This window comes from Thunnus albacares, chromosome 1, assembly GCF_914725855.1.
Source record: "Thunnus albacares chromosome 1, fThuAlb1.1, whole genome shotgun sequence".
NCBI lineage: Eukaryota > Metazoa > Chordata > Actinopteri > Scombriformes > Scombridae > Thunnus > Thunnus albacares.
Window position 1 is genome coordinate 33,265,100 of NC_058106.1, and position 12,819 is coordinate 33,277,918.

General features: G+C 37.1%; 2 protein-coding genes across 2 annotated transcripts; both read left to right on the forward strand.

The window, feature by feature from the left end:
* Positions 1-1,923: 1,923 nt before the first annotated feature.
* LOC122988700 (guanylyl cyclase-activating protein 2-like) lies at positions 1,924-5,520 on the forward strand. Its single transcript, XM_044361215.1, has 4 exons — positions 1,924-2,193; positions 2,282-2,431; positions 4,068-4,176; positions 4,293-5,520. Exons 1-4 carry the CDS (start codon positions 1,996-1,998, stop codon positions 4,418-4,420), a joined length of 585 nt encoding a protein of 194 aa, XP_044217150.1. The 5' UTR covers positions 1,924-1,995; the 3' UTR covers positions 4,421-5,520.
* A 4,037-nt stretch (positions 5,521-9,557) lies between these two features.
* Positions 9,558-11,649, forward strand: LOC122988707 (guanylyl cyclase-activating protein 2-like). The gene is made up of 4 exons (XM_044361228.1): positions 9,558-9,912; positions 10,061-10,210; positions 10,614-10,719; positions 10,825-11,649. Exons 1-4 carry the CDS (start codon positions 9,613-9,615, stop codon positions 10,965-10,967), a joined length of 699 nt encoding a protein of 232 aa, XP_044217163.1. The 5' UTR covers positions 9,558-9,612; the 3' UTR covers positions 10,968-11,649.
* The last annotated feature ends 1,170 nt before the right edge of the window (positions 11,650-12,819 follow it).

Consider the following 12,819-nt stretch of genomic DNA (forward strand, 5'->3'; position numbering starts at 1 on the left):
TTGGTTTTCTGGCATGCAAACTCAACTCACACCAACCCTGTTTTCAGCAGCAGCAGGCAGCTGTTTTCAACAAAAAGCTCAGATTAAACCTCTTATCACTACCTAAAGGCAGACATAGAGAACATAGAGAAGCATTTAGCAGCTGAAGAGCAAAATGTTTTTTTCAGGTGTTGATGAAGACCACAACCGCTAAATGAATGTTGCACTTACATTCATCATTTAGACTGAAACATGACTCTCAATCAATGCTTATGTTGCTCCATGCATGATGAATGTACTGTTTGCTAACTTTAAAAACTTTAAGGTGATAATATGCAGATGTATTTTCAGCCTGCTGCCCCCAAGCTCCTAAAAATGTCAATGAATGCAGCTTTAATACTCAACAAATCAACAGAACCACTCATATATTTAAACATTTTACCGATGTGTTGAACATTTGAGTTCAAACTCAAGTTTATTTGTATTGCACGATATTATACAAAAGCAATTGAAAGTGCTTTACAGAACAATAGAAAAGCAGAAAATAAGTTATAGCATAAATAAAGACATGCATGCATACATGCACCCACACACACACACACACGAACACCCACACATGCACAAAACTAATAAAAATGTATTCAGTTTATTTTCAAAAGAAAATAGTGTTGGTGCAAACCTCAGTTCAACAGGCAAGATGTTCCAAGCTTTAGTTTCATAGACACTGTTGACATACATCACATTCAAGTCACCCCCTGCCCAAATTGGGCATTGAGGGCCCTATTTTAACAATATAAGCACACGGTCTGAAGCACATGGCGCCAGTGCAGTTAGGGTGTCTCCAAATCCACTTTTGCTAGTTTAACAGCGGAAAAAATGGTTGCAGCACCAGGCGCATGGTTCAAAGGGGTTGTTCTAGTCTCTTAATTAATAACATGCAATAAACCAATCAGAGCATCATCTTCCATTCCCTTTAAAAGCCTGGTGTGCTTGCACCTTGGTGGATTGCTATCATAGTGGCGTATTTGCCAAGTAGTAAGAACGCTTCTATGCAGAGGAAACGGATCTGGTCGTGCACAAAGTGAAAGCGCACGATCCAATACGAGCACACTGGCCCCTGCTGTTCCTGGACCTTCCTGTGGCCAGTCCCAGACCATTAGTTTAAGATCCTGTTCATTAATTTGTTGCAAAGGTTTATTTTTTAATTATAGCTTTGGTTTCTTTAAAATCGTTTTGTTCAGTCATGGAGTAACAGGTAAAATCAGCAGGGTTTTAATTGCTGAAAGTATGGAAACCTGATCACTGTAATCTCAAAAATGTTAAAGAGCATTTGTTAAATACAGCAATGCGCCAGCAATGAGCCTGACCACACCTCATTTTAAGACCAACACGCCCATGGGTGCTCAGATGGGCATTCAGATGGGCATTCAGATGAGCGCTCAGATGGGCATTCAGATGAGCGCTCAGATGGGCATTCAGATGGGCGCAAGTGCATCTGCTATTTAAACAACATGGGCACTGGACGGGAAAATGACAACTGCATCAGTCTAAAACTAGCAAGGACACTCGCATTGTGCTTGGTGCCACTTTGCACCGGGTGTAAGATAGGGCCCATAGTCTTACGTATGTATCGTCTTTCATAACTTCATAATTCATCACTATGGTGCTTTTTTATCATCAGTGTCAATATGCTGTATGCCACACTATTGGAATCCACCTACATTTACAGTTAGTATGTTGGAATCATGTCTCCTCCCACCTATGAGTCTGGCCTAGACCTACATATAGCTGCAAATCTAATTAACTCAGAGAGAGGAAACCCCACTAACGTAATACCATAGTAATCCTGAGGCCGCACTAATCACCTGTCTCATACGTAAACTGCAGCTCTGGAATTCCACAGAGTTATAAAACACACCTAAGATCTTGAGATGCCTATTTCAAGTCTGGCCACTCCATCGTGGACCATACACCCAAAGGCTGCAGGACTATGAACTGCTAAATTAAAAGCCAGCCATGGGACAGGCACAGCAAACAGAGAACACGGAGGAGATTGATATCAAAGCGCTTCAGGATATGTATAAAAAATTTGTCATTGAGTGCCCGAGTGGACTACTTTTTCTGCATGAGTTCAAGCGCTTCTTTGGTGTAGACCCAACAGGCGAAGCATCTGATTATGCAGAAAACATGTTTCGAGCTTTCGACAAAAATGGGGTGAGAGAATTGAAGTTGTTACAGTCTTGGATATTGTGTGTCTTTACGAAAATGTGACCTAATTGTTCTCATTCAACCTACCTTTCAGGACAATACAATTGATTTCCTTGAGTTTGTGGCAGCATTGAATCTTGTTTTTCGGGGAGACCTGGAACATAAACTGCGCTGGTCGTTCAAGGTGTACGACAAAGACAATAATGGCTATGTGGACAAGAATGAGCTACGGTCAATAATTGATGTAAGTCTGTGATCTATATGTCAATTGCAAAGAAATGTCTTGTGTGTATTGGATGCAACTAAAATATTGCACTTGACAAGGGAAATTTCTTAAGTTCCCGTTCATAGAACAACATATTTTCAGGTCCAAACATAAGCCTCAAGTGACAGCAGTGAAATGTGTCTTTATGATAACAACGTCATGTCCTTCCTTTGTCTCGCTCCTATATTTCCTGTCACTTTCTAAAATGCAAATAAAATAATCCTTACAAATCCAACAAACAAAGGTGGAGAGTTTACAGTAGCCGAGTAAATTGTTGAGTTTCGGTGAAAAATAAAAATGGGCCTTTCTCACAGCAAACATTTGTATGTGTCATACTAGGAAAAACACTGCTATTACTAATAACAGAACATAACAATGGCTCTGTTCTTGTCAAGAGTCTCAGTAAGCCGTGACAGTGTGAAAGTGAGTCAGCACAAATGCTTTAACCCTGAAACCAAGGGTTAGGATTAAATGGAATTCATCCATCATTAATTTTATTATTGACACCTGTGCTCTTTTCTGAAAAATCCGATAGGTCTGATATGAATCTAGTTTAATCAAATCAAACTGATGCAGTTGTTATTCAGTCTTGAATAAATGCATCCTAATCTTACAGTGTTTTATTCACACCCTTATAAACCACATATATTTTTTGAGTTCTCAGGCTAAAGACCATCTATAAAAAATAATTCTCTATAAGGATGAAATGTCCATAAAAGCTGTGGGCTAGTCTGTGATCCTCAATGCGTCCAACGATAAGTACAACCAAAGAATTAAAGACAACTTCGGTTTCAATGGACGGCGATTATACAGAATTTATTCACTGGTTGCTACATCAATGAAAGCTAGTTACAGTACAGGTGTGACAGCAAATATGAAACGTGTGTATTATGGTAGAGTATGGTATTTATTTAAACCATGATATCTCAGATTCAAGTCGAACCAAAATTATCTGACTGAGATAAAAGCGATGTATTCAAACATGGGCCTCAGGAAAGAATGAGCTGTATTCATTTTCCCAGTACCCATTCATTTTAGTGTATGTTGATTATTGGCACAATAAAACAAGTATATTCCAGGTTCATATTTGAAATGGATAAATCCATATATGAGACACAGATATTAATCCAAAGTGATCATAATAAAGGAAAAATGTTCTGTTGTCCATTTAATTATTAAATGTATCACCACTGAATCTAACAGTTTGTATGTATTATTTGAAGAGGTGGTTGATACAGTATGCAGTATGCAAGATCTTTTTATTTTATTTTATTTTTTTGTTTGATGGACATGTATTTATTTTTGACTTGAATAACTACAAAGACGCTGGACTCCTGAGTTTAATGTTTTGAAACCAAATGTCAAATGATGTATCACAGAAGTTTATTATCATTTTCATTTATTATCATTTTCATTTTTGTGAACGTTGTTTTGTTGTTGTCTTTGTTTTGCAACTGTTTTTGCATGTGGTGCTTGTATCTATTGTATCTATCCCTGTGTGTGTGTGTGTGTGTGTGTTACATGTGTATGTAAGTGTAATTAAAAAGAAGGGGTGATATGACATAACTGGATTATTAATATTAAATACAACTTTTCTTCCTTTGTCTCCATTTAGAGCATATATCGGATAAAGAAAGGCTCGAAGACAGATATGAGTGATTCAGAGCTTACAGTAGATGAGGCTGTGGAGCGATTATTGCAGGCTGTTGATAGTGATGGAGATGGTAAGTGTTTAGTCACATGTCACATTTACAATGCACTGAAACAGTAGACAGAAGGAATAATACGTTACTGCTGCAGAGAATATTAATCCTACTTTGACTTTTTTTTCGTTCCACAGGTCAGATTAGCATGGAGGAGTTCCTCAGAGGGGCTCAGCAGGACCCCTGGGTGCTCAGCATGTTGAAGTTGGACATGAATCCTGCTGCATGGGTGATAGAGCAGAGGAGAAGAAGTGCACACTTCTGAAATGAAAGCACTGTAGGCCTTTCACATGTGAACAAAGGAAGAACAATCACAGATAAAATACACCCTTTAAAGTGTACATTTTACAGCTAAAATGAGGATTCATTCTGAACAACAAGTCAACACGCATTGCTGTATTCAGAAACTGTGAAAATTTTTGTTTAATCAAAAGTGGCTGTCATTTGGCTTTTAGCAAAGGCACAATACCGTAGCACTTTGAATTTAAATTTCTAGAGTGCTTTTCTGGGTTCTTAAAGATATGATTCATAAGTTAAATTGATCATAGTAAAACAACACATTGAAAGCAGCATATATCACTATATATAACATATAAAAAACATATAGCATAGAAAACAAGACACTTAAAACATACATCATTAATCACAAATTAAAAGCAGCTCTGAAAAGGTGAGTTTTGATCGGTGATTTGAACATGGACAGATCGGTGCAGTCTCGGGTGTGTTTAGGGAGAGAGATCCAGAGGGAGGGGGCAGCTATGGATAAGGCTCTGGAGGGAATATGGAGGGCTTTATGAGTGAGGACTTTGAATTGGATCAGTTGTAGGACAGGGAGCCATCGGTGGTTCGCGAGGACAGGGGTGATGTGGTCACAGGAGCGGGAGCGGGTTAGCAGCCGAGCAGCAGAGTTCTGGATGTACTGGAGTTTATTTAGTACTTTGGATGATGTGCCATAAAGAATTGCAGTAGTCAATTCTGGATGTGATGAAGGTATGGATCAAAGTTTCGGGAGCTCTAACAAACAATATAAATGCACAGAAAAACAAGTGCATATACAGTATTTTGCTTGTTAAATCAAGTAAAAGCCTTCTTGTTATTAAGTGCTAATATGTAAGTGAATTATTATAATGTCACTTTCTCTGTTATTTTGCTTTTTTTACTGTTTAAAATTGTTCTTTGTTTGCTTTATTTTTATGTAAATAATAACATTACTCTGAGACAATCGTATCCTTATAACGCATACAGAACAGACAGAAGTAAAGCCTATAATGTGATGTAATATTGTTTTACCTGATCACATTACTGTTATCAAAGGAAGTTTCAACACCATTGAATTCATGTTCAATAAAAAAACATCACTCATTGTTTTGCACAGCTTCCCAGCTGTACGTGTGTTCTCTGACATTGACCTAAAATGAACCTTTTTATTAGAGGTGTTCCACATCATGTTCCCATTGAACCACGTGAGGTAGAGAGACTATCTTCTACTTTATCACAATTAACTTGTTGTCAGTCAGTAACATAATCCCCATCAGTCACACCCATAAACCCTTCAGATTTACAGAGTTAATCTCTGCACAGTTACCTGAGCATTACTACAGTACAGTCATACTGTGGAGTCCTTAGCCAGGCTCTCTGACTCCATCTAAAGGCAAACTTACTGTCAAGTCATAGTTGAGTCAGCATTTAAATATCCCTTCAAGACATGTATTAAGATATATATGAATACTCTGCTTAGGAGAACAATGTGTGTCTTATATGGTTTTAGCACACAAAAAAAGTATAATAACCATTTTAATATCTTTAAAATGGCTTCTACTCCTTCTCCCTCATTAAAAATTGAGAATCTGTGAGTATGGACATTTAATTCATTTCAAAAGTTTAACTGCTGAACACAAAATTTCTCCTACTTCATTGAAAATTTCATTCTTAGTGTATGTGCAGTGGAGGCTTCAAGTTGCCACATCACACTTGTACAAGTTGAATACTGGACCACGGTTGGCTTCCAAACTAGTTGTGATGTCACAAATACCCCTAAAAATATGATTTCCTATGAGGACAGAGAAACTCTCCACTTTCAGCAGAGTAATGTGGGAACAGCCTTCAAGTGTCAAACTCTGCACATACAGTACAACATTCTGCACAGTGAAGCTCAGACAAAGGAACAAGAAGAACTAAACATAAATAGATCCAAATATACATGGAGCCAAGGTATTACATAGATTTACTGAAAATAGACTAATTCATTATGAATTGGGTTGCAGAGTGATTATATTCTGAGCTAGAAAGAAAAAAAGAAACAAGTTAAGGTTACATACTTAATAAAACATACCATTGTGATACCAAAGACCTGACCTATGCAGGCTTAGTGAACATCTGATCAAATTTGAAGAAAGTTGTTAAAATATTTATCCAGGGATGAAGGTGAATTAAATCAATATCCATTAGACTACTGACCTGACATCTTAAACAGCTTTGGAATAATTTACCTATTTGGATCTATGTTTTACTGTTTGTGCATCCACATACAGGAAAAAGATGTTATATTCCTTGTAGTCACTCTAATGAGTTATCGCTTTACAAAGTAATAGTTTAAAGTGCACTATTAACCCTAGGTCACTAAAGGGATACTTTAAAGTGGACTATCGACCCCAGGTCACTAAAGGTTCAAGATGGGATGATGCATGTGGATTATGGCTTTAAAGTCAGCTTGCTGAAGCCCTTCAGTTAAAAATAAGCCTCTTGGTTGAAGTCAGGCATCACATGAATCAGTTATTACCCTCGACACAGTTCTTAACATCTGAGCTGATGAAGACACCTTCAGCGGCAGCCATGAAGTGGACACTGAACTATTCATTACAGGCGGTGCAGGCAGCCTCATGTTTATTTATTTACTGAAGGATCTTTATGTACTTATTTATCATAAAAATAAAAAGTTTGAGTTTTTTCTATCACTGAAGAGGTGGAGTCAAGTCAGTCTATATGTGTATGTTACATGCGTATGTAAGTATAATAAAAGAAAGTGGGCTTATATGACACCATTTACTGGATTATTAATATGAAATACAATGTTTCTTCCATTGTCTCCATTCAGAGCCACACATTTACAATGTACTGAAATCATTTTGAGTGCCACAGTAGACAGAAGGAATAATGTGTTACTGCTGCAGAGAATATTAATCTTACCTCGACTATTTTTGTTCCACAGGTCATATTAGCATGGAGGAGTTCCTTAGAGGGGCTCAGCAGGACCCCTGGGTGCTCAGCATGTTGAATTTGGACATGAATCCTGCTGCATGTGTGCTGGAGCAGAAGAGAAGAAGTGCACACTTCTGAAGTGAAAGCACTGTAGGCCTTTCACATGTGAACAAAGTAATAACAATCATGGCTAAAATATACCCTTTTAAGTGTATATTTTACAGCTAAAATCAGGATTCATTTTGGATACTTTGTCAACATGCATTGCTATATTCAGAGACTGTGAAAAATTTTGTTTAATCAAAAGTGGCCATCATTTGGCTTTTAGCAAAGGCACAATATCGTAGCACTTTAAATCTCAGCAAGAACTCTAACAAACAGTATTAATGCACAGAAAATATATGATTATTATAACTTCTTTTTATATGGGGTTTAATTATATTCTCTTTAGAGCAGTTATTTTAAATTTTTATCTATTGTTATTTGAAACAAGTGCATATACAGTATATTGCCTGTTAACTCAAGTCAAAGCCTTCTTGATATTAAGTGTCAATTTGTAAGTGAATGGTCATGTCTTATTTTCTATTGTTTTGCTTTTCTTTTTTTTTACTATTTTAAATTTTTATTTGTTTGCTTTGTTTTTATGTAAGTAATAGCATTACTCTGACACTATTGTAACCTTTTGACGCATACTGAACAGAGAGAAATAAAGCGCAAAATGTGATGCAATATTGTTTTACCTGATTACATTACTGTTATCAAAGGAAGTTTCATTTCAACACCAGTAAATTCAGATTCAATAAAAAAGCATGAGTCATTGTTTTGCACAGCTTCCCAGCTGCACACATGTTCTAATATCTTTTTCTTCTACTGACATAGACCTAAAATGCACTTCTTTGTTATTATTAAGTGTTCTGCATCATGTTCCCATAGAACCACGTGAGGTAGAGAGACTATCTTCTACTGTATCACAATTAACTTGTTGTCAGTTAGTAACACAATCCCCATCAGTCACACCCATAAACCCTTCAGATTTACAGAGTTAATCTCTGCACAGTTACCTGAGCATTACTACAGTACAGTCATACTGTGGAGTCCTTAGCAAGGCTCACTGACTCCATCTAAAGGCAAACTTACCGTCAAGTCATACTTGAGTCAGCATTTAAATATCCCTTCAAGACATGTATTAAGATATATATGGATACTCTGCTTGGGAGAACAATGTGTGTCTTATATGGTTTTAGCACACAAAAAAGTATAATAACCACTCTAAAATCCTTAAAATGCCTTCTACTCTCTAATGTCTCCTACCTCGTTGAAAAGTTCATTCTTAGTGTATGTGTAGTAGAGGCTTCAAGTTTCCACATCACACTTGTATAAGTTGAATTCTGGACCACGACTGGCTTCCAAACTAGTTATGATGTCACAAATACTGCTCATAGGCCCACCCCTAATGTGATTTTCTATGAGGACAGAGAAACTTTCCACTTTCAGCAGAGTAATGTTGAAACAGCCTTCAAGTGTCAAAATCTGCACATACAGTACAACATCCTGCACATTGCAGCTCAGACATAGGAGCAAGAAGAAAAACATTTTTGAGTGGAGGGGGAATGTAGACTTTTGTGTGATCTGAACACAAATATCTCCAAATATACACAGAGCCAAGATATTACATAGAATTACTGAAATTTCATTATGAATTGAGTTGCATTAAGTGACTATATTCTGAGCTAGAAAGAAAGAAAGTTAATGTTAAGCACTTAATAAAACATACCATTGCAATACCCAAGACCTGACCTTTAAAGGCTTAGTGAACATCTGATAAAATTTGAAGAAAGATGTTAAAATATTTATTCAGGGATGAAGGTGAATGAAATCAATATCCATTAGACTAGTGACCTGACATCTTTAACAGCTTTAACGAAAAATACGTCATAATCGCTGTAGTCACTCTAATGACATCTCTTTACAAAGCAATAGTTTAAAGTGTATTATTGACCCAAGGTCACTAAAGTAATAGTTAAAGGGAGACTATTGACCCTAGGTCACTAAAGGTTCAAGATGGGATGAAGCATGTGGATTATGGATTTAAAGTCAGCTTGCTGAGACCTTCAGCTAAAAATAAGCCTCTTGGCTGAGGTCAGGCATCACATGAATCAGTTATTACACTTTCTGGACACCTGAGCTACTGACGACACCTTCAGTGGCAGCCATGAAGTGGACACTGAACTATTCATTACGAGCAGTGCAGGCAGCCTCATGTATATTTATTTACTGAAGTATCTTTATTTCTTTATTTATCATAAAAAGAAGAAGTTTAAGTTTTCTATCTTTGCAGAGGCAGAATTTAGATTCAGCATGGGTCAAGCACAGCACAGTCAGACACAGGAAGAAGAACTGGAGTTAAACAGCATCCAGGACCTCTACAAGTCATTCATCATGGAGTGCCCAAGTGGGTCTTTGTACCTGCATGAGTTCAAGAGGATGTTCGGAGTGCAGAATGGTACACCTGAAGCACAGTACATGGACATCATCTTCCGAGCATTTGACATGAATCACGTGAGTCTCTAAGTAAAATGTTTCAGTCTTCATTCAGTGAAATATAAGCAACACTAATTTGATAGCTGATTTTGTGTTCTTGAAGATATTTAGAAACATCTGTCTTCACATGCATAGGTCTTAGTCATGATGTCTTACCTTATTTCAGGACAACACAATGGATTTTATGGAGTATGTGGCTGCGCTGCATCTTGTTCTGCGAGGAAAACTTGAGGATAAACTGCGGTGGTCTTTCAAGGTGTTTGACAATGACAACAACGGCCGGCTAGACAGAGAAGAACTAAGGAAGATTGTAAAGGTACAAAGTCTTGACTTCATAAAATCTCCCAGCCCTCTGTAATTAAAACAAATGTTTGCCTTGAGATTCTACTTTTTATTATCTTGTCTATCCAACTGAAATAATAAATCTATAGAGAAAATCATAATGACAAATATAACACAAGGTTGCTAAAGGGAGCCACTAAACTACCAGTATGGACCACGTCTTATATAATCTGGACACAGTGGCCATCTGCTTCCAGTTCCCTGATGACCTTCAGCTCCACTCAATCAGTAACCTGCATCATTGAAAAACAACACAACAAATGCAAGCCCTCACAAAGGCCCTGGAGATGCCACATACTAAAAACCACACAATTTGTCAACAGCATTATTATCAGAACAAGATGAGAAACAGTCTAATTGCTGGATTTGTCCTTCAGATAATCTACAAGATAAAGAAAGGTTCTGAAGAAAATGGCATAGGGAACCTCACTTCTGAGCAGGTGTGTGATCGTATCTTTCAAGAGGTCGATGTGAACAGTGATGGTGAGTTGCCTGCATACTCAAAATGAACTTGTCTCAAACACACAGATTTCCTTGAGATCATTGATAATTCAACTGAAATCCATAACTTTTCTGTTTGGGCTGCAGGTCAGATTACCCTGGAAGAGTTTATTGAGGGGGTTCAAAGAAACGCCTGGTTGGAAAACTTCCTGCGTCTTGATGTCAATCCAAGTGGATGGGTCCATAAATACTTGTGTGACAGGAAACTCATGGTCCCCAAAGATTTCTGAAGGAGGTCAATATATTCAGACCCACTTGCCAAATGGAAAGGAACTTCAATTCCTTCAATACTTATGGGAAAAAACATAAATCCTCCCACCAGCAGTTTTTGAGGAGTCTCCTCTTGCCTTGGAATGTTTTCATTTCAGTACCATGTAAAACCTGCGTAATGGTGACTATAAGTTATTTTGTTTAAACCCTCTTGTAATACTGTAAATAGGCACACATAGAATTCTAATAACATGACCAAATCTTTTTTAAATAATATTTATTAGGAAGTAGACATTACATTAAGAGAATATCACTTCATTTGTGGCCTCATATTGCTTTGAAATACATGTTGATATTGTTCTCAACCTTTTAAAATATATTTTAAATAAATGTGCAATGGTGCTGGATTTCTGTCTTATACAATGGAATATGGTATTTTCCTGAAGCTAAAATGGTAAACTAATATTCGATTAGTGTGGCTCACATGGAAGCAAGATGAAAAAAAAGCTGAACAAGCGTCATCAACATACAGTATTCATATGTACTAAACTTAATAATCAGACTATTTGCAATATACACACCTTGTTTGAGGAGATATGAAACACAAGGGGAGACAGTGGCTGATGACATGTGACAAAGATTCCTGACCATGTCCAACTTGGAACGTCAATATGTGTCTGTCTGAATAAGTGCTTTTAGCAGAAAGGCTGTTGTAGTAACATGACCATATTGAGACACACACAAACAGAAAGAGCAAGGAAATTGGTAGCAAATTTAATGTGCATCACAATATTATAGTTATATTAACAGCCACAATGTATAGAAAATGTAAAGAATGACACTGTGGAAGAAGGAGGGAGTCAGCTGAAGGACTCAAGTCAAGTCAAGTCAATTTTATTTGTAAAGCCCAGTATCACAAATCACAAATTTGCCGTAGGGGGCCTTACGATATGTACAGCAATACAACACCATCTATCCTTAAAGCCTCGAAGACAAAACATGGAAGGACTGCAGCATTTGTTTTCCTACGAGCAATAAATAAAAATGAGCAAAAAATGGCTGAAATTATTTGAAAAGCTTTAATAAGATTTGAAGAAAATAGGAAATATAGGAAATTTGGTATGAAACAATGAATGATTGAGATACTGCAAAAAAAGATGCCACAAGGTTACATTTACAATGTATTTAGAAGTAAAAGCTATGAAGAAATTTAAACATAGGTTAAGAGAAGGGGGAGATGAAGTAATCACATTAAGCCACTAGATGGAGCAACTGCTGTTTTCTGTTTTTTGTAAAGATTGTAAAGGACCACTGGACCAGTGTGTTTTGCAAGTTTTAGCTCCTTCACAACAATTCATATACATTTTTAAAATTTTAAATATGTGTCTTCTTTAGACTTAAGTAATTCTGAACTGCCTGCTGCATGGGTGACACAGAGTTCCTCCCTCACAGGCCAAGGAAGCAGAACACACCCAAAACAGACAAATAGGAACATCCTCATTTCAAACTTGCATCATGCAGGGCCAGTCATTTAATCCTGAGTAAATTTAAAAACATGTGTTAGTGCTACTGACTGTATTACCAGTAAGATCAATATTGCACACCACTGGCATGCAGACTGTCTGAGGTGAGGTAGTAAAAATGCAAAATGACCCACTGTGTAAACAGAGGGGTATTTGGGTCACTGAATTAGGGCAAATAAAAGCGTAAGGCATATCCAGGGTGAATCAAGAGAAAGATGAAGAATTCACATCAAAAAGAAAGTACCATTACCTGCAATGACCTAATTGCATAAATAGTTTCTTTCTATGTTGCAAAGTTAATAAGACAGGTACACATGCCCCAAGCCTTCATTCAGGGCTGAAGAGGTGA